This window comes from Felis catus, chromosome B4 (genome assembly GCF_018350175.1).
Source record: "Felis catus isolate Fca126 chromosome B4, F.catus_Fca126_mat1.0, whole genome shotgun sequence".
Classification (NCBI taxonomy): Eukaryota; Metazoa; Chordata; class Mammalia; order Carnivora; family Felidae; genus Felis; species Felis catus.
The window spans coordinates 24,604,476-24,627,343 of record NC_058374.1 but is presented as its reverse complement, the minus strand read 5'-3'; the positions used below and the strand labels follow the sequence as shown (position 1 = coordinate 24,627,343).

At 38.7% G+C, this 22,868-nt stretch overlaps 1 protein-coding gene across 7 annotated transcripts in view; it reads right to left on the bottom strand.

Annotated features, from left to right (window-relative positions):
• Nucleotides 1-22,868, bottom strand: part of MYO3A (myosin IIIA) — a 246,280-nt gene that overhangs the window by 39,623 nt on the left and 183,789 nt on the right. For 5 of the 7 annotated variants that reach the window (XM_045061026.1, XM_045061024.1, XM_023256453.2 and 2 more), the window contains 6 exons: nt 21,804-22,009; nt 13,954-14,065; nt 11,443-11,605; nt 9,795-9,918; nt 5,119-6,022; nt 3,161-3,305 (listed from right to left, as the gene is read on the bottom strand). In XM_045061026.1, coding sequence (XP_044916961.1) covers nt 3,161-3,305; nt 5,119-6,022; nt 9,795-9,918; nt 11,443-11,605; nt 13,954-14,065; nt 21,804-22,009 — 1,654 coding nt within the window. Of the gene's footprint in view, nt 1-3,160; nt 3,306-5,118; nt 6,023-9,794; nt 9,919-11,442; nt 11,606-13,953; nt 14,066-21,803; nt 22,010-22,868 lie in introns of those variants that run through there. The other 2 variants (XM_045061025.1, XR_006600364.1) reach the window with 2 other exon arrangements.

Genomic DNA, 22,868 nt, shown 5'->3' with positions numbered 1-22,868 from the left:
AAAATTAAAAGGCAATGTATGGAATAGGAGAAAGTATTTGAAAACCATGTATCAGATAAAGAGTTAATATCAGATAAAGAGTTAATATCCACAATATATACAGGGAACTCACACAACTCAAGCAAAACAACAAGCCACCCCAATTTAAAAACTGACAAATGACCTGAATGACATTTTTCCAAAGAAGACATACAAATGGCCAATAGTATTTGAAAAGGTGTTCAATATCACTAAGCATCCAGAAAACGCAAATTAAAATCACAATGAGATTTTACTTCAACATCTGTTAGGATGGGTATTATTAAAAAGGCAAGAGAAACACACATGGCTAGGATGTGGAGAAAGGGAACTTTTGTACATTGTTGGTGAAAATGTAAATTGGTACAGCCACTACAGAAAACAATATGGAGGTACCTCAAAAAATGAAAAGTAGAACTACCATATGATCCAGCAATCCCCCTTTGGATACATATCCAAAGGAAGTGAAATAAGTACCTCAAATAGGTATCTGTGTTCCCATGTTCACTGCAGCATTGTTCACAATAGCCAAGATATGAAAACAACCTAAATGTCCATCAACAGATGAATAAAGATGTCACACACACACACACACACACACACACACACACACACATACAGCTTCGTAGGAAGCTGCAACCCCTCCCCCACTCCTCCTTTCCCTTTAAGGACAGGGCTGAGCTGCTTACTCAGGGACACTGCCTGGTTTCCCTGGCTTCCCCGCACCACCAATACCTCACTGCCCCACATTTACCAGGGCTGCAGCACATATAACCAAGAGGGAAGCTGAAGTCCCCACCTTTCCCCTCTGCTTCCAACTGTCAGCAGGCCATGTGGGCCTGGGTCACAGGAGGCTGTCAAACTGATGGGCATCTGGGCTCTGACTTGTGAAGCTGCTTCTTAACATCAAGAGGTTCTGGGCCAGGGCCTGAGAGCAGTGGTGGTAGAAAGGGCAAGAGAGCCACTTTTTTTGTGTGTGGATAATTTATTGTCACATTAACTAACATATAGTGTATACAGTGTAGTCTTGGCTTCAGGAGTAGATTTCTATGATTCATCACTTACATAACAAAACACAGTGCTCATCCCAACAAGTGCCCTCCTCAATGCCCATCACCCATTTCTCCCACCCCCCAACCCCTCACCTCCATCAACCCTCAGTTTGTTCTCTGTATCTAAGAGTCTATTATGGTATCAAAAATCTATAAAGAACTTACCAAACTTAACACCTGAAAAACAAATAATCCAGTGAAGAAACGGGCAGAAGACATGAATAGACACTTCTCCAAAGAAGATATCCAGATGGCCAACCAACACATGAAAAAAGGTACAACATGACTCATCATCAGGGAAATACAAGTCAAAACCACAATGAGACACCACCTCACATTGGTCAGAGTGGCTAAAATTAACAACTCAGGAAACAACAGATGTCGGAGAAGATGTAGAGAAAGTGGAATCCTCTTGCACTGTTGGTGGGAATACAAACTGGTGCAGCCACTCTGGAAAACAGTGTGGAGGTTCCTCAAAAAATTAAAACTAGAATTATCCTATGACCCAGCAATAGCACTACTAGGAATTTATCCAAGGGATACAGGAATGCTGATTTGTAGGGACACATGCACCCCAATATTTATAGCGGTGCTATCAACAATAGCCAAGTTAAGGAAAGAGCCCAAATGTCTATCAACTGATGAATGGATAAAGAAGATGTGGGGTGTGTGTGTGTGTGTGTGTGTGTGTGTGTGTGTATGTGTCTCTCTCTATACAGAGACACATACATGTATACATATAATGGAATATTATTTGGCAATGAAAAAGAATTAAATCTTGCCATTTGCAACAACATGGATGGAACCGGAGGGTATTATGCTAAGTGAAATAAGCCAGTCGGAAAAAGACAGATATCATGTTTTTACTCATATGTGGAATTCGAGAAACTTAACAGGAGACCATAGGGGAAGGGAAGAAAAAATACATTACAGAGAGGGAGGTAAACCATAAGAGACTCTTAAATACAGAGAGCCATTTTTGTTTTCAAAGCTTCACTACAACTATAGACTTGAAAATAATGTGGCAGGACAACTGACTGGAACATGAAGATATTTTCTCTTCCTCCCATATCAAACAGTCAGGCTCATCTTAGTAATTTCCTGCCTAAGGGGTTTTTGCAGAAGCTGCATGAGGTTAGCAGGATTTCTGGTCTTTGGCAACACCAAAGTCATTGCAGAGGTGATGCCAAGTGTCTTGGTAAGGATGGCGAGAGAGCAGGAGGCCTCCAAGAAAAGTCAGGGAAAAATAAATATTCTCCCAGACATATGTCAGCAGGGCCATCAGTGGCTGCTTCTGGGGGAGGTTATAAGGCTGCAGAAAGGATGGCTACCTGAAGCATGTATGGACCAGGTGAGACTCCCGACTTGACAGTTTCCAGGTACCTGCTGAGGGTAGGGGAACAGCACAGCTCCTGACTTGAAGGGGTCATGATGCCAGCGAGGGGATGGGTGTCCCAACAGTAACTGTGTAGGCAAATAACTAGTGACCGCAGGCTCAGGCTCTACCTGGTCCTTTGGTGGATGTATAAGACCGCAGGGTCTTTGCACAGCCCTGGAGAGGGGAAGGCCTGATAAATACTGAGTTTGAATCCCCTACCAGTTTAGCGAAATGGGGGCAGACTGTGACACAGTTGATCAGAAGAAAAATATAACAATGCATTTGGGTTTGTCATATGAATGGAGATTTGAACCTCCCATAGTCTACTTAAGGTTGCAGATGTTGACAAGGGAACAGATATGTACTTTTTTGCTCCCTCTAATCAAACCTGCATTCTGCCCACTCCTCCAAACTCCATCTCTATTTCCTTCTGGTGTCATTTGAAAAGTTCTAGTTAAAGTGTATATGAAGCAGGGGGGAAAGAAAAAAGAAAAGAGGGGAGAATGAAGTCAGAGAAAGTAGAATGTGTGTGGAACATTCTGGAAAAGTTTTTATCTACACATGAGAAATGGAATGAAGAGAAGGTTCTCCCCCAAACAGTTAGAACATAGTTACCTCAAACCTGACATAGAATAAAGGTCAGAAACTAATAAACAAATAGAGTATCTGGCACTATGTTTCCCTTCAGGAAGTTCTAACTACTGATTTTTACCTGAGAGGCACTGCTGAGAAGAAACTCGTCTATTAATTGGCTTATGAGGATAGACACCCAGATAAAGAGGCTTCAGTTGCTGTGACAAAATCATTTCATTCAGTTTTTTCTGCAGAATGAAATATTCTTCAGATAACTTTGATATCTAAAAAGAAGGTCATGTGTCAGATTAAATCAAGGAAAAGAATTCAGAGGGCTGCACATGTACACCAGGATCTGGTAAATTCCTAATTGACTGTCCCCGGGACTCTCATGCACTTCTTCAGAACCTACCTTGAACCATGTCTGAAAACCCAAGGTCCGAAAAAGTCCTCACTTGACCAAGCCTCCCCCTTGGTGCAACTTGCGCATCTCACACTTTCCATTTACAAACTGCCAAACGCGTCATGCTACATGAGGCATTCTGTCCTGATCACTCCTCCCTGGGGTCCCTGAGATCTGGCTTCTGTCTGTACCATTCTGTAGCAATTGCCTTTCTGCTTTTAGCCCACAGAAGCCTTTGGTTGCCTTTGGTTGTGTTAACCCCCTCCTTTCCTTTCCGGTGTTCTTAGCCTCAAGTCAGGGCTCCTCTCCTCTGGCTCCTCTCTTTCCATCCAGCTCCTCTGCCTCTCTCTGGTCTGCATCCTGACCCTGTGGACATCGCTGTACTGCTGGGCTGTATGTGGAGCTCCTGCTTTTCCACCTCTAGCTTTGTCCCCCCGGAGTGCTGAATCTACTTCCACGGCATTATCATCCAGCTCTATGGAGATGATTTAGTAATTCTGCATCTCCTCAATGTCCCTGATATGTAGCAGGTCAGGTTTCCAATCCCCAGTTTGGTCTTTAGAGTAAGCAAAGTATGGACCAAGGAAAGGAAGGACTGCATGCATATTAAACTCTCTATGTCCGTGTGCTTAAAAAAAAAAAAAAAGAACAGGAAAGGGCTGGCAGATCTCTACTAAAAGCTACAAGTTGGAGATGTTTAGGCCACACCTATAACATGAAAGTGGTGCCCAAGAGTGGTTACTGTGCTTTCACTTGGACTCAGTCACTGTCAGAGACAAAGAGCAGAGTTTGGGGACCCAAAAGTATTAGGCAATCCCTCTTTGAACTAACCCGTAATGATATTTCTTCAATGATTGTATATACTATTGATTACCCTGGTGATGCATATTAACTTACAATATGCATTTTAGAGGTCATCTAGTTAAAATCCTTCACTTTACATAAGAGAAAAATAAAGGTGATTTTCTTAAGGTCACACATAAAGTGATTCTCTTAAGATCAAACACCTGTAGAGAAGGCAAGACCTGGGATTGGCATTTCCAGCAGCAGCTCCCTGTGGTCTCTCCCTCCATAGTACTAAGTAATCAGTGTTCCATGTACACCCATGAGAAGCGCTAAAGCCAACTGCCCCCTTCTGGAAACAGCCAAAACATGCCTACTCTTGGCACACGATATACTCCAAGAGGGAATTGTTCTTAGCGGTTTCTTATTGTCCCGATGTAACATGTAGATTTCTACCTTCATTGCATGTATGCCTGAGTATGACTACATGCCTAATTTTGACACCTCATTATGTCTTCTTAAAATCTGGGGGCAGAAAAAGCATAGATTTTAGAGGATTTATAACACTTTTTTTCTGTTTCTTTTTCTTTTAAACTCTAGTGAAAGATCTCAGAGAAGGAAATCTGCATTGTCCAATGTCAACATTTTAGTAAGCTGCATAAACCAATGACTAGTCTCTTGACTACAGAAGGTTTCTATCATATTTTATACTACTTCTAACAGCACAACGTCTTAAAAATTTATGGCTATTTGAATAGCAAAACCTTTGAGACATTCATTAAAGAGGGTTGCAGCCTCATAAAAAGAGATGAAACAATTATTAATAATTATTAATTAATGGTACGTTTACTTCAGTTACTGTGTAGTTCCCAGAGATTTCTACTAGTAAATAAATCTGTTTGTTTACATACCTGTTTTGAAAAGATTGCCAAATCACATGCTTCGTTCTCGAAAACTGCCTTTGAGTCTCTATCATTCTTTGTCCTGATATTACAGGATTCCTCATGTTTTGTGGGATAGGAGTACAAATCATGGGTATTTGTTGCTACTTCTGTTGGTTTTGAAACAACCTTTTGACTTTGAAAAGAAGACATCCTGTCCTTCTGTAATTGCTGCTTTCTCTTGTAGCCCCGGTATTTGCTCTGAATGAACACTGCTGCTCTATCTTCCTCCTGGGCGTGCATGCTGGCTTGGGCTGGCCTCTCTCTGACCGACCCAGGCATCAAATGGCTTCTCTGATGGCTGCACACTGGTGCATTCTGGGTAACTACAGATGTCTTCTTTTCTTTTTCCTTGCTATCTCCATTTTGACGAACCGACCTTTGGCTAAGACTGGGTTCCAAACTTTTTGTTAAAGAAGGTTGCTTTGTCTCATTCTCCACCACCCAAAGTCCTGGGTAGCTTGGCCTTTCCGAGATGGCCTTCCTTTCTAGATATGCTACTTTTGATTCTTCAAAATTCCTTTCCTCTGCATACCTCTGGTAGTAATTCTGGAGCACAGTGTTCTCCTCCTCCACTCTCCTTACCTTACTATTCTCTTCCAGGTCTTTCACATATTTCTTCTTAGGCTGTCCTTTTGTCCAAGGGTCCCCCACCAGATACACTTCCTGCTTAGCCTCTTCTCCATACATGTTATTCATTTTTTTCTGAGTTTGATGTCCTCTGTTGTTACTTTCAACAGCAATCATGGCTTCCCCTTCAACTCTGAAAGTAGAAGTCTTCACTGCAGATGTACTTCCTTTATTATTTGGAGCTGGAATGACTGTTTCGTTAGTAGGGACCACATTTTCTGTCTGTTTCTTCACAAAAGATTCCCTGTGTAAAACATACTGCATCTGAATATATGATATTAAACTGGACCTTATTTACCTCTATAGTGTTGGGAGAACAGTAACAGAGGCAAAAAAAACAAAAACAAACAAAAAAACCCAAAAACCAAAAACCAAAAAAAACTCCAAATGAAAACTTCTCAAGTCACGTTAATCAAATGTTTCCCACATGTTCTCTCTAGCAACAACTGTGGTAGCTGCTCTAATAATGACGAAACCAGTTTCAATTTAGAATGAGAACTATCCTCGCATATTTTCACTTAATGAGGCATCAAAACCCTAGGAATTTAATCACTTCAAAACATGTCTTTTTCTAAAGAAAGTACCTACGGTGAGGAGAGGTTGTGGAAAATATATTAAAATTTGAGACTAGTAAGCAGGGTATGTTCACTAGGCTAATGTGCTGTATTTAATAAGCTCCCTCGAGCTCTGGTGATCACAGTAAATATGTTACAAAATTAAAGGGAAGCAGTGTCCTTGCTACGGTTCATGATCATATAATATGTTGACCAAAATTTCACAGTTGTTACTTTACCAATATCCTCCCAAAATGATTTTCCTTAAAGATAACATTTTCTCTAGTTTTTTTTTTTAAGCCACATAAGCTTCTTTTTCACTTTTTTTTTCTTTTGGTGAGGACAAAACCCTCACAAGAGCAATATGGCCATGAAAAGTGTGTTACAGTACAGTGAAAAAGTCATGACCTGATACCCTGACATGCTACTTGGGGAGTTTTCAAAAATTTTCATTTTGGCTTAGGAAATCCATGGGAGATTTTTGGTCCTTTGCAATCTGTTCGTACAGAAGGATTTGTCTTGGAGTCAAACTTGGAAAAAGTTACTGGAATTCAATTTATCTAATTCCACTGGCAACTTCCTAGGCCTATAACAGCATCTTCAGGTTTATACAGGAGGCATAATAGAATCTCTGTTATTTTGCCAGGGACCAGAGAAGGAGGCAGGATACCAAGAACCCATAATTTTAACGAATGGCTATGCTAGTATTTTGAATACCTTCATAACACCCCCAGAGAATGCCTATACTAATCAAAGTATAATTAATGAGAAAAATATAAGCAAACTACCACAGAGCTATAGTAATCAAAACAGAGTGGAATCTGCATAAAAACAAACTCACAGATCAATGGAACAGAATAGAGAGCCCAAAATAAACACACACATTTATGGCCAATTAATTCAGGACAGGAGAACCAAGAATATACAATGGGGGTGGAATAGTCTCTTCAATAAATAAATGGTTTTGGGAAAATTAGACAGACACATGCAAAATAATTAAACCGGATTCCTATCTTACACTATATACAAAAATCAACTCAAAATGAATTTAAAGACTTGGACATAAGACCTGAAATCATAAAACTCTGAGGAGAAAATATAGGTGGCAAGCTCCTTGACTTTGGTTTGGCAATATTTTTGTTTTTGTTTTTTTGTTTTTTGGATTTGATACTGAAAGCAAAAGCAACAAAAGCAAAAATAAACTAGTGCGACTACGTCAAATGAAAAAGCTTCTGTACAGCAAAGGAAACCATCAATAAAATGAAAAGGCAACCTACGCAATGGGAGAAAATATTTGCAACTCACAGATGTGACAAAGGGTTAATATCCAAAAATATATGAAGAACTCATACTACTTAATAGCAAAACAATGAACAACCTGACTTAAAAATGGGCAGAGGATGTGAACAAGCATTTTTAAAGGAGATGAAAAAATGACTAACAGGTACATGAAAAGGGCCTCAACATTTGGAAGTGCAAATCCAAACCATGATGAGGTATCACTTCACACCTGTTGGAATGGCTATCATCACAAAAGACAAGAGAAAACAAGCATTGGTGAAGATGTGAAGAAAAGAGAATCCTTATGTACTGAGAATGCTGTGTTGGTGGGAATGTAAATTGCTGCCAGTTTGGAAAATGATATGAAGGGTCCTCAAAAAACTAAAAATAGCACTACCATATGATGAAGCAATCCTACTTCTGGTTGTACATCCCCCTCCCCCCCCCCCCCCCCCCCCCGCAATCAAAAAACAAAGCAATGATCTCAAAGAGCTATCTGCACTTCAATGTTCATTGCAGTATCATTCACAACAGTCAAGACACGGAAATAACCTAAGTGACCATTAAAGGATGAATGGATAAAGAAGATATGGTATACATATTCAATGGAGTATCATTCAGCCACAAGAGAGAAGAAATCCTGCCATTTGTGACAACATGGACGCAAGAAATCAGACCGAGGAAGACAAATACTGCATAGTATCACTTATGTGTGGAATCTGAAAAAGAAAAGAAAAAGGCAAACCCACACAAACGGACAGTTGTGGTTTTGAGGGGGAGGTAGAAGAAATAGGAGGGAGAGGCTGGAAAAAAGATACAGCCTTCCAGCCATTAGAGGAATAGGTAGGTCTGAGGATCTCATATAAAACATGGGACTACACATGGTTTTGTATAACTGAATTTTGCTAAAGGAGTAGAATTTCAATGTTCTCACCAAAAAAGCACAAAAAGGAACTATGTAAGGTGATGGGCGTGGTAATGAATTAGATGGGGGAATCTTTCCACAATGCAGATGCATACCAGATCATCATGATGCACACTTCAAATATCTTATAATTTTGTATGTTAATTACACATCAATAAAACTTAAATTTTTAAAAAGATGAATAAGTTCTTGGGATCTAATATACAGCATGGTGATTGTTAACAGTACTGTATTATAGACTCAAGAGTTGCTAAGACAGGTGTTCTTAAATGTTGTCACCACACACATACACACACAGAGTTGTAATTATTGAGGTGATAAATGTGTTAACTAACTCCACTGTGGTAATTATTTCACAATATATATGTGTACCAAATCCTCATGTTGTACACCTGAAAGTGACAGAGTGTTATAGGTCAACTGAATCCCAATAGATTTAAAAAAAAAAAGACAAGGGTCCTGGGATTGGGGCTGGAATGATCTTCATTTCCCTGGGGACCATTCTTTCTTCTTTCGATCAATTCAAGCTTTACCACTGAGGCAAAATCTATATACTTTCTCTTCCCCTAATCCCTACCAAGATCTTCCATGCCCTACTGCACAATTTGCATATTTTTATAGCAGAGTTAACTTGTGTTATTAGAATCACATATTTATTGGTTATATTTCCTTCCCATGTTTCTATGGGTAATTTGAGGATCAGGATTTTGTCTCATCTATCTACATGTCTTCACAGCTTACCGTACAGCTTTATGTATAAATGCATTCAGGTGGATCTGCTAATAAGCACTTAGAAATATAGATATGGAGGCTCAAGAGAAGAAAGGGCAAAGTGTCATGCTTTGAAGATTGGATTCTGGCTTAGGAGTTACAGTATACTGATTATTAACACCATGGGAATGAATGAGAAAGCCCAGAGATGATATTCAGATGTGGAGGAGGATTTAAATATGGGGACGGGAGGAGGAGTTAGCAAAGGATACTCAGAATTAGGAGCAGAAATGCAGAGTGCAATCCAGCAGAAGCCTAGGAAGAAAAAAAACTATGGAAGGAAAGTGTGGTCATCAGTGTGAAATGCCAGTGAACTCCCAAATAGGATAAAGAACACAAGAGTGGCCACTGGGTGTTCACTGACATTTAATGCACTGGTATTAGGAGCCTGATTAGGTACAAGAAAGACTGTGAACTTTATTTTGACTTTACAGATTTGAAAAATGTATAATGTCAAAATGGTATAAAAATGAACATCAATATACCTTTTATTTTCAAAGTTTTTCTTGTAGTCAAATTGCTGATCATGAGTCTGAATAGTTGTTACTGCTGTGTTTTTTGTGTTAACAATTTCTTTCCTTTGTTTCCTGACTAGATGTCCTCTTGCAGCTGAAACATACAAGGTCCAGAGTAGCATTAATCAGAATAAAGAAAAAGCCATTACTTAAGTGAATAGAAACAAATTTTTTTTGACAGTCAATGTCAGGAAAATGAAATTAAAGAGCCCAAATAGGACAGGTTCATAAAAAATACTGTTCATTAACAAGATTCTTCTATAGCAAGAAAATAATTAAAGTGCCTTTTGCATTAAGGACAGTACTGGGATGAAACTAAAATGAAAGAGATTAGCTAAGTTGTTGAAAAAGACAAACTGTATTCATTTGCTTAAATCTGCTAATAATTATGTCAGCTATTTACAGGAGAAAGCCCCTATTATTTAAGAATATGTTTTGGACTTTTTGGCCAATTATCCTTGGAACCAGATAGATTTCAGAATTCAGCTTTAAACTTTTTTATTTTATAAAGGTAATTCAGAGCAAATAACACATATCCTATAACATTCCCCATGTCAGGGCAGCATTCCATAATCAAAAATACAAATATTTCTCCAGAAAACCAATATTTTTACTAGGAGTGATGAAGGACTATAAATATTAGGTCATGTTGCACTGCCAGATGAGTTGTGAAAAACTGTTTCTTCAGTGTTTTATAAATTGTGAAACTGTGGATAAAGAATCTGATCCCAAATTTTAGGGATTTGCATTTTGATGCTGCAGGGAGAAGTTAAGGGCTTTAAAATCCCCGAAGAGATGAGCCCTTACGATTTGACAGACCCGAGACTGGAACAGGAATCTCTCAAATGTTAGTCAGCTATTCTGTCCACCATGGCAGTGCTCCTCAGAAGGCAGGCTGCAGATCATAGTGGATCATAAATTGGATTAGTGGGCCAAATCTAGCATCTAAAAATGAAGTGGAATAAGCCAGAACAGAAAATATCAGAGTGCATTGCATGTAGTATGTGTGCATATCAGGTTACACGAGAGAATATAGTTTTAACTATGGAAGTCCACTCAACACGTTGTGGAAGATGCTTTACTGAACCATACCAGGTTCTAAATTTAGTTTCTTATTGAAAAATGGAAAGTGAAATCTAAAGTCTATTGATACATTTTAATAAAAATGTGTAAAGTATTATTATAAATATTATTTACCTACAGTTAATAGAAAGAAACGGATGCCCTTTAACGTAATGAGATTTAATCAAGTGGTCAAACATTGTGGCAAGTGTAACCTTTGGAATAAAGTAGGAAAAGTGTTATTGTCCAATGGATTATAATAATATGATTCCTGAGATCTGTAACTAATTTAATCACTTGTATCTTGCACAAGAGGTCAATTGTATTTCATTGATGCTTGACAGAAAATTTAAAAATTAAATTATTTTATTTAAAACAAAACATTCAAATATTAAAAGTGTCAATCACTAAAGCAATAGAGAAAGCATCAACGTAACCGAGTCTGGAATTAAATACAAAAGCTACATAAGAATGGGGGTTTGAATATAAGATTAGATGTCCATATCTGAACATAACATTAAGTTTTGTTACACGGTGAGACCATCTGAGTGATTACCTGACTGTATTATTATAGCACTCTCTTTTCTTTTCTCCTGTATTTTTTGGTACCTCCTTGAATCCAAGAATCCTCTGACACAGGCTTGAATCAAAATAAGCTTGTCAATGGCTTCCTTTCGCATTAAATTTAACTGTTCCACATGATAATATTTAAGGAACACCTTAAAAGAGTGAAAATAAAATACAGATAAAACTAGGGCACACCAATGCGAAATAGTCATACGCTATGAAGAACAGATTATATTCTAAATCTTTTTCAGATTTTGGAAATCACTATCTTCTGCTTGTTTGGCCTGGATTTTGCTACATTTTACATTTGTATTCTTGAAGAAAACCTCTCTTTGAGAACAAATATTGTTTAGCAATCATACTGTTATTTGCAGCCAGTTAACTAGGTTTTGTTGACTGGGCCAATAAGAATGGAGGATGGTCAGCTCTTGTATCAAAGTTTTAGCATCATATACTGTGAACAAAGCTAGATTTTTATGTTTTCAAAAAGACAACTGTATTTTTCAAATTAAAAAGTCTTACAAATCTAGCTGTAAGACAGAGGACACTTACAGCTATAGCAATTCACTCATCAAATGTTTATTGACACCTGCTGTATGTACTCATCTGCTGAGGATACAAAGGTAAATAAGGCAGGGCACCGTCCTTCAGGGCCTCTCATGTTGTCAGTGGAGGGACTGAGGCAGAGAGATGGCCCCAGACAGAACAACATTCCTGCTAGACTCAGTGGCCCCCACGGAGAAAGGAGGACTGACTTTCGATCATTCTAAAATCGAAATGAATTGAAGAAACGGAGGGGCCTGCAGGCCTGGAGTTATTCTCATTTAAGAGTTTTCAACCTCCGCCAGGAAACAGGAAGATGTTTTTTTTCTTTTCATGGATACATTTACTAATAAAAGTCACCTAAAAGAAAGTTTATTGAATCCACCAAGAAAGTTACTTAAATTCAAATTTAACAGCTGAGTCATAAGAACTGGTAACACTGAAAAGTAGAACCCTCTTTGCAGCTCCATGGCTTGAAAGCTTGGCACCACAGGCAGGTTAGCATTACAGGGTTTGACGGAATTTAGTTTTAATTTCTAGGGGACTCTGGACGCTAATTTATTTAGTCCATTCTACTGTTGACAATTCATTTAAAATTCAGTCTGTTCAAAAAGGTCATCTTTTTTATTACTTTTCTTTTTGTGCAGCATTAGAAATGTTTCTGTATTGAATACTTTTATTCATCTTAATGAGTTGGAAAAGGTGAAGTGGAAAATACAAACAGCTTTAAAATGCTACTTAAATACCATGTAGGACTGGAACTGCAAAAGGCCCTTTTTACGAGTTAAAACTCCATTTGAAGTTAGGCATGTGTTTCAGACCATAAATCGTGAGATTTCAGCCTGACAAAATTCATCTTTGTGATCATCTAAAAGAAAATGGTATAAATAAGATACACATCTTTTTCAGTGCTCAGAATTTCGCCTTGCTAACTACTGAAGTAAATATGTATTACCGAATATGTAAGACACTCGGTCTAAGATAAATATTTTTAAAACTCCCTTAAATTGTTAAGGAGTAGCTTCTTTTGTAAACATGAAAATTCTCTCCCATATCTTCCACCCCTAGACACGACTAATGTGGACGTTTGTTTCAGTCAATATGGCTGACAGTGGTTATTCTTGAAGGGTCAGTCTCTGAGGACTTTTCTTTAGATTGACTCTTTTCTCAATCCTCCCCCCAATGATATATTCAGTGTACCCCTAAGGCCTGGTACCCTCTTTATTTCCTTATCCCCATTTTGTAATGGGGATTTCTGAGGCTCTCTGAGGAGCCTAATGCATCCTTTCTCCAAGCAGCCACCTATCTTACTTCCATATGCAAAATCTGTTATGATTTTTTTTCTTCATTCTCTAAGTGATTAAATAAGCTAAAATCTCTCTGGTCTCAAGTCTAATACATAAACACAGTGATAGCCAAACACTTAACAGCAAGTCTACTAACAATGGCGAATATTTTGCTCCAGATAAATTTGAAGTTTACAACAGAAGCAGATTTGAGAATTAGGAAAAAAATATTAGGATCCTGTTCAGATCATTATGATTTTCTACAGAATATATTCTGTATATATTATATGATATTAATATATATTAACACATTCTGAATATGTATAGACTATGTTTGTGGTGATAAAAAAGAGAATATATCTCAGTATGTTTTTAATACTACTACAAATGAAATGTACTCACTCTAAATTTCATCTTTTTTTTTGGATAAATCTTCAAGAGAAACTTTTCTTGAATTTCTTAAAAGAAACCTTTATGACAACAAAGTGTTTAATTCTGCTGAAGAAGAAAACCTTTATGAATGTGTCAACTTAATTCCCTAGTTTAAGCTAGAGCTTCTGTAACATAAAAAAGCCATAATACTTTCAAGCACTGGAAAATGTTATAATTCTCAGTAAATCCAACACATTTACAACTATTATTTGTCCTTGAAAATTACATGCAAACATTACTTTCGTTTTTCCAAGAGCCCAGTTATCCAGACCAGCTTTTTCCAAAATGGTGGCACAGGTGTCAGGGCTCACTGGGGGTTCTTCATTCCACTTGTAGCAGAGAACATGGTACCTTCAAGTGGGAGAAAGTGCTGGTTAGTATTTCATAAAATTTCCATGCCTCAGTAGCCTGGTGGATACTTGACAGCTCTGTGCAGGGAAGAAAGAGATTCCCAGACTCAATGCACAGGACCCTTCTCAGAACCCTAAAGTAGACTGACACAAATCCAGACCAATTCGTTCGTATAGATTTGAGCATTGTTTTCTCAGTTTAGTGATTGCTTTTCAACACTGATCACTGAAATCTCCCACAAAAACTCCATCACTAAAAAAGAAAAAAAAGTTAGTGGGGTATTTTAAGAGGAGCAGCATTTTTCTGGGTGCTAAAAGCAGAAGGATTGCAGTGGCAAGAAGCAGAGGGAAATATTTCATTTTTTCACCTTCACAAAAACATTGGAAGCTGATCTTAAAATTGGATGAAGGAGGGGCACCTGGGTGGCTCAGTCGGTTGAGCGTCTGACTCTTGATTTCGACTCAGGTCATGATCTCGCGGTTTGTGAGATTGAGCCCCGCGTCGGGCTCTGTGCTGACAGTGCAGAACCTGCTTGGGATTCTGTCTCTCTCACCCCCTCTCTCTCAGCCCCTCCCCCACTCATTCTCACTCTCTCAAAATAAATAAAATAAAAAAAAAATTTAAAAAATTGGATGAAGGAGTTTAATTCTCTGCAAATTTCCTACTACTGTGTACACACCATCGAGCACTGTCCTTTGAGGTACACTTTGCGTCTCACTGGAGGTTTTCTCTATTGGTTTAATACATCAGTAATTGAGGGGAAGAAGTGAGTTAAGGGGTTAATGCAGGAGAGAACTGAAACAGGCCACCAGGTGAATTATAGAAAGAAAAACCAGTTGACCATGGTCAACAATCTTGTGCAGTTTTCTAGGGTTTCCAACATGCCCTTATTTAATTTCTTGGTGCAGGATTAACCTGCTGATCCAGAGGAAACAAAGCATCAAGTTTTGGTAGGTTTTGAATTTCAAGACAGAGGCCATGTGTGTGGAAGAGTGAGGTGGCATGGTCAGGAGAGCTGAGTTCTGATCCTAGAGACTAATTACCCGTGTAAACATGGACACATCACGGAACCTCTGTAAATGTCAATTTCTTCATCTAAAAATGAGCCTGTAGATAAAACCTCTAAAAAGAACACATTCCAGCTCCACCAAGTTTCATCCTTGATAAACATGCAGATGAACTCTTTTCTGTTAGGCTCTTTGGAGAATCCTGGCCTAGAATGGTCTAGAAAGAAGTGATGGTCATAGCTTTTGTCATCTGTGCAAATAACCTCAGGGAGTGCCCATTAACGTCCCCTCATCCTTTAGGCCTGCCAACTTGAGGACTAAACTTGCTTGTGGACACGTTGTGACTGAGGAGCTACTCTACCCTTCCAGCCTACCAACTATCTCCTGGTTTTACTTCTTTCCAGATCCAGCCAGGATCTCGTGGCTCATCATATGAGCAACCCTTCTTCTCATGCTCCCTCTCTTGGTCTTTTGTCGCACATGGTCTGCAAACATCCAAACCTGGACCAGCCAATCATTGTTCTCTGCCCTCCTGTCAGGCCTTGGAGATCTGCCAGAGAAAAATCATTCACAGCACGCTCCCCTATGACCTTGTGGCTTCCTGAGTCAGCCAAGTCCACAAGGACACCAAGAATCCTGATTGGTGTCCACAACTACTTTCCTCACTCAATCCTCACAACTGTTTCATCTCTCCTGTCCTGTTCAAATCTCCCACCTGCCCCTGCCCTCCGCGCTGCTCTCAGCAGATAAATGTGTCTTCTATTTTACCAGAGGCCACCAGATGCAAGCTCTACTGGCTTCCTCCTCAGCTACAGATCTGTTTGTCCATTATCGATTCTTCCCTTCTCCTTCAGAGGAGATATCCACTCTCCAACTGCCTGTGTTCTAGAGGTCATCTCTTCCTCCTCTCCTTTTTCAAGCCCTTTTCTCTCTTCTGGTGCCTTCCATTTAGTTCAAGACAAATCCTCTAAGTATGTCTCACCTGAAATGATTCTCTGTAGCCCACCCGCTTCACAGAGAAGTTGAAAGATTGCTTAAAATAATTGTCTCCATTTCTCTACTTCCCATTAATCAGCAGCTCCTGGAATCTGATTTAATCACATAGTAATAAGGACTCTTATTTAATCACATAAAGATCTTTTAGTGATGAACTCTAAAGGGATGTCTTCCATCATAATCCTAAGTGTTCTTTTCTGCATTTGCTATTGTTGACCCTTTTCTTTGTCTTGAGTATCCCCACGTTTGCATCCCACCTTGCCTCCCTGCTTCTCCCCATCCCCCCATCAGTCTCCCTGACATGCCTCATATTTAGACGTTCTGCTCAAATGCAAGTGTTCTCCAATGTCCCATTTCTTTCTGAGATCTCTCCACAGGGGTCTCATCTACATGCGGAATGGATGATTCCTAAATCTTCATCTGTGGCCCTCTTTACACAAACTCTGAAAATATCACTTCTGACTGTCTGCTTCGCTCCCCCACCTGGCTATCTCACAGACACTCCAATTCATCACCTTGCCTTTCCTCTGCTAGTTCCTACCTCTGAGAATGATGTCACCATTTTTTTCAAAGGTGATAAAAATCTGTGTGTCATCCTAGATTCTTCCCTATTCTCCACTCAGTGTATCCAACAAGCTTAAGAATCTCTCTGAAATCCATTTCTTTCTCTCTATTCCTACAGGCATTGCCTTGAACTTACTTATCATCACTTCTCAACTTGACTTCCATAATTGCCTTCCAACTGGTTATGTCTGTTCTCACTCCCCCTCCCCCAGATCTGTCTGAATTGTCTTAATAAGATGAAAATCTGATCAGGTCCTTTCCCGACTTGGAAGGCTCTGAGAAAACCCAAGATCTAAGCCATGATGGCAAAAACAGGTGCTTTCAAAGGCCAGGTACATAACATAGGTAAGTTGGAGAGCAGCGGAAATGTAGGAAATGCAAAGGTCACACCTGCCAAAAAGCAGTCATTTAAAATTAGGTGACATGTATGAAGACCAGCACGAGAGCTCCCTCCCTCCTCTGTATCCCTGCCTGCCTTCCCAGTCTTACCTTCTGCTATTTTCCGTGGACAGCCTGAGCTCTGGTAATAAAAATTATTTAAAATTATGCCAGAAGGCCAGGTTTGCTCATGCCTCTATGCCTTTGTATGAGACTTCCAAGTTGGGAAAGGACATGATCAGATTTTCATCTTATCAAGTGTTGTGTTATTTGTATGTGTTATTCTCTCTGTCTGTATGTCCTTGATCCTCCCTGCTCGTTCCTTTAAGGAAGATCGACTCTTCCAATATTCTAGAAACTCTTTCTCATGCATCTTCAATGAAGAGACTAACTGGGCTAACTGACATTCTCCTCCCCTGTGTTAGCTGCACTGACTGCTGTCCACACACACCCGGAGCTCGTGGATGCTAGTTCTCAGGGGTGTCCCCATGGGCTCCTGCTCCTGCCGGGAGAGCTGTGTCTGCTGCCAGACCTGTGTCTGCCAGCTGCGCTTGAGGTGACAGGATTCAAAACCATATGACGCAAACTGATGAAGTATGAGTGAGGAAAGCCAGAGAGTTGTTTCTACACAACTGCATCAAATGCTTTGGTAAGACTTCAGAAAGAAGTGGTCTAAAGCTACTACAAAGGGTTGAGGAGAATCTTAAGAATCAAGAATAGCCCTGTGATTGTTTCACAAGTTATCTTCAACTTCCTGCTTCACCTCAAGAAACATTAACTAGAAATCGCAAGTAAGGGATTATTGGTAACTCATGTAAGGAAGAGTCACTACGGGGTGCTTGGGTAGCTCGGTCAGTTAAGTGTCTGGCTCTCGATTTTGGCTCTGATCATGATCGAAGGGTTAGGAGATGGAGCTCCACATGGGGCTCGGTGCTGACAGCATGGAGCCTGCTTGGGATTCTCTCTTTCTCTGCCCCTCCTCTGCTTGTGTTCTCTCTCTCTCAAAATAAATAAATACACTTAAGAAAAAAGAGTCAATAAACTCCAATTCATGGAACTTTTATTCAAAGAAAAAAATTGAGCCTGTATCAAAAGGCTGAAAAACGAATAGATGTTCATGTTCCAAGTTAAAATATGATATTTATAGTATATATTTATATATGACTTTTATGATTCTCTGCTTTATCTGAATTTCTACTATAATCTAAGAAGTCTTCCCCTTTCCTCCTCACTTCTACCTTCTCTATGTCATGCTTTCAGAGTGCCCTGTGTATACTTTTATTAAAAATATCCACTACTCTTTCATTCGCTTCATAAATATTTACGGAGTGCCTACTATGTGCCAGGCACCTTTGTAAGTGCTGGAGATGGAGCGGTGAACACAGTACCCTTGTCCCTGGAGTTTACATTACATTGTATGATAACGTAATTAGGTCCTTGTTTCCACAGCTAGTCTGTGAGTTTGTTAACATCAGAAGCTCTTTCACTGTTCTTTGGATCTTTAATCTTTGGAATAAGATTTGGGTTAATCTTTTTTTCAAGGACTAGAACATAGTGGGTGCTTAATTAAATGTCTGCTGAAGGTCTAATGACCTGCCTCTGGGACTTGCTGTGGAAATAAACATGTAGGTGGACCAGTTGCACTGGGAAAGCCCCCAGACTCTTGCTTTGCTGCATCCCTTGTTTTAAAGACTTGCTTTAAGGCAACATACTGGCTGCTGCTTTGTTTTTTATGGACTAGCTTCATGACTTATGCTGTGGGATTCAAGAGCATGGCATTGTAGGTAATAAGCAATTTTGGGAGCTTGGGGCTGCGGCAAGAATAATGAAAATAATATAGCTAATGCGTATTGATGACATTTGGGTCTCTCAATAAACTTCATATATATTATTTAATTTAATGCTCGTAACCATATACAGAGTAGATACAATTGTCATCCCTATTTGCAGATAAGAAAGACTGAGGCTTAAAGCTTATAGAAGTTACTCGAAGTAACTTTGAACAAAGTCACACATTTAGATGTGACAGAATTGGGGTTTGAATTTGGGCTTTCTGATTTCAAAGCGTGTGTACTTACCTACTTCACTATACTACTGTCTTCAATACGTTCTGGTTGGATTAGAGTTCTGGTAGCCAAACCATTGTGTATAGGTGTCTGGTGGAAAAATGGAGCTCACTATGGTAGCTTCTTAGTACAAGAGTTCATTTGAAACAGCTACAGCAAAAACCCTGTGCAAAGTAATTCCGTATTGTGTCTCTTCTTGTAAGATTATTTCTTTGTCACAAAACAGAAGAGTTTATCTACAACGGAACAAAGAATCTGATGAATTTTGCATCATACAAGAAGGGTTGGTCAAAGGCTAAGACAGGACAGAGGAGAATTATGTAGTCCTATTTACACCTCCACAGGGCCTTTGCAAATTGTTCTGCCTCCTAAGAAGCTCCGCCAATTTAGATGAAAGCTTTCAAATTAGTGACAGAGAAAAGGTTTAGTCTTTTATTTCTGGGACTTCCTGTATTTAGAACAGCTATTCACATACTCTCTGTATACTGAGTTTTTTTTCCTTCCTCATTTATCATGCAGTAATTTGCTATTTTATATAGCATGGGACTTTGAAATACATTTATAAATTTAATCTCACTTCTGACCTGCCAAATAAGCGACTTTCAACTGTAATATTGTCAAAAAGTAGGTTTAGTCCTCCTTACTGTCCATATTGTAAAACCATGGAGAACTGAAACGGTAAGTTCACTATGTCATTCAAGGCTCTCTGTACATAATTTTTAACCTGATCAGTTTTCCCATCTTATCTTCTGTCAATTTCTGTCACTTCACTAACACCTACTGTGCTAATCCCGGCAAATCCAACCAAGTCCCTCTAGCTTTTGACATGCAAACAGTACAGTGAGAAAGACCTTTCCTGTCTTTTCCACAAACTGTACCTACCATCAGATTCCAGTTTGAAACTTCTTTCCTAATATTCTCTCTTATCAGCCCTCCTGGACATAAATTTATCTCTTCTGACCTCTTGCACTGTGTATACCATTCACTTGGATCTTGGTACTTATTACCCTGCATTGCTTATTAACTTTCCATGCCTGTGACTTTGAAAATTTTAACTGGGAGTGTCAATTCTTGAGGTTTAAGACAGTTTTAAAATGTGGTGCCCTCTGCAATGCTTAGCACAGTACTTTGCACATAAAGAAAAGGTCACTGAAATTCCATGGTAGTTATAGGAATATTATATTAATATTGTTTATTTAATTAAAAAAATTTTAATGTTTATTTATTATTTTTGAGAGACAGAGAGACACAGCATGAACAGGGGAGGGGCAGAGAGAGAGAGAGAGAGGGAGAAACAGAATCCGAAGCAGGCTCCAGGCTCTGAGCTGTCAGCACAGAGCCTGACGCAGGGCTCGAACCATGAGATTGTGACCTGAGCTGAGGTCAGATGTTTAACTGACTGAGCCACTCAGGTGCCCCAAAATGTATTTCTTAAAAAACAAGCTAGGCAGTAATTACTTACTGAATTCCTGAATTCTTTCACTTGACCTTAGCCAAAAGACTGAGAAATGATACCTGAATTCTTTTAAACATTTTTTAAAAAATACCTTTCGTTTCTTTGCCAGTGGGTCAAAAGGGTGAGGGGAGGCAAAAACTACTACAGATTGCTGAAAAAATGAAAATTTGCAAAAATAATTAGGATTCTCATTTTATTTAGTAAGGGTCTTTTGGTTACCCCAAGTGAAAGAATGCTTGACACAAGGTAAGAAATTTTGTTTTGTTTTGTTTTGTTTTGTTTTGTTTTGGGGGGAGGGAGTTAGAAATTTTGTTTTGTTCTTAATCCTAATTTATACACTCTGAAAAAGGCCAGAGAATGTTAGGTTTTACCTGAAAATTGCTAGGTTTTACCTTAAATGCTAGGTTTTACCTGAAAATGGTAATACTGTTGAAAATTGAAACTTCAAATTTAATAGGTAATAGTAATCACAGAATTGATAAATATCAGAAACATAAGCATTTAAAATATTAAATATATAAGGAATATATTGAACCTCTATATCACTATAAATATATTACTTAATAAAATATATTTAATGTATAGCTTAATTCATTTTACATTAATCTCAAATATTAAAAAGGACCTCATACTTAATTGAGTCTTTATGTCTTCTAAATCACTGTTAGAGATAATGTCTCATTTGATCCTTATAACAATTCCACTAGGCAGTCATGGCAGATTTATTAAATGAGGAAAATGGTTCTGAATAGGCCAGGTTTTCTCAATCTAGGCACTGTTAACATTTTAGGATGGATAATTATTTGCTGTGGGGGGATCTCCTGCGGATGGTAGGATGCTTAACAGCATCTTTGGATTTTATGCACTAGATGCCAACAACAACCCTCAATCCCACCAGTTGTGACAAACAAAATGTCTCCAGACATTGACAAATGTTCTTTGAAGAGCAAAATTTCTCCCTGTTGAGAATCACTGGTACAGCCCAATGGTCACCCAACCCAGAACCTCTAACTGCTCAGTACAGAAGCTTAGGCCTTTCAATCATACTGCCCATGACATTTATCCCATGTGACCACACAGGATCTCCCAGGTGACAACAGAAAACTCCCAGCCCCAGTTACCTTTTCTTTCAGTACAGCATCTTTTGCAAAAACAAAATGCCTCCCTCCTAGAACACCTAAGTCATTCTCTTCCCTATTTTGCTTCCTATAATTCTTCTGATGAATTTCTCTATAAACTGTACATGGAAACTTGAAAAGAATTCCACATACCGCTTTATAAAGTTAGCAAAAAGTATCCGATGTGAGTACCCCAGCCTTCGAATTCTTGCTGTTTCCAGAATTCCTGTGTAGCGAAGCTGTAGGAGAACTTTCTCTCTGTCGTATTTTCTTGCCTGACGGTCATTATTTGGTTTGATGCACCGGACAAAATGAGGTTGGCCCACCATCATTTTAGATAACAAATCCATCAGAGAATACTATAATATGGAACAAAAATAAATTTCCCAGTGTAGCATATAAAAATTTAGAAGGTTGCAGGTATTTCTTTTTACTATAAGAAAAAACGCTGAAACCTGGATGTTATACATGTTCACATGAATTCACAGTCAATGGAGGAATATGCATATTAATGAAAATTTTATTTATAGCATATTTTTAAAAATCTTTATTTACTCAAAAATGTAGAGGCAATAACTTGGAACTTAGCCATTAAAAGGTTTCATGTACATTCTTAAAGCAACTTTAATGAATAGATAAAATTCCTTTTGGTATAGTTTGTTTGTTAGTAATTATATCCTCTTAGGGAAGCTTGCTGACATACAGTATTTAGGCATACAACTTAATTACCTCCTTTTACCATTAATTTCCTTATTCAACTCTTTCTTTATAGAAAGTATGAAAGTAAACCCATCAATGCCTATCAGAATCATCTCCTAGTTTAAAATAAAGAATGAGAGGAGTGCCTGGGTGGCTGAGTCAGTTGAGCGTCCAACTTTGGTTTGGGTTATAATCTCACGGTTTGTGGGTTTGAGGCCCACACTGGGCTCTGTGCTGACAGCTTGGAGCCTGGAGCCTGCTTCGGATTCTATGTCTCCCTCTCTCTCTGCCCCTCCCCTGTTCACACTCTGTCTCTCTCTCTCAAAAACAAATAAACATTAAAAACATTTTTAAATAAGGAATGAGAAGTTAAAGCAGTTTAATATATAGGACATAGGAGTTACAAAAATAAGCAAATTCATTTAAGTACTCTAATCTGCTCAAGTTCGATAATTTTCTTATTTATTTTAGAATTTTCAAAGTCACATAGATATGAAAATTGTGTTTTCAGCAATACCT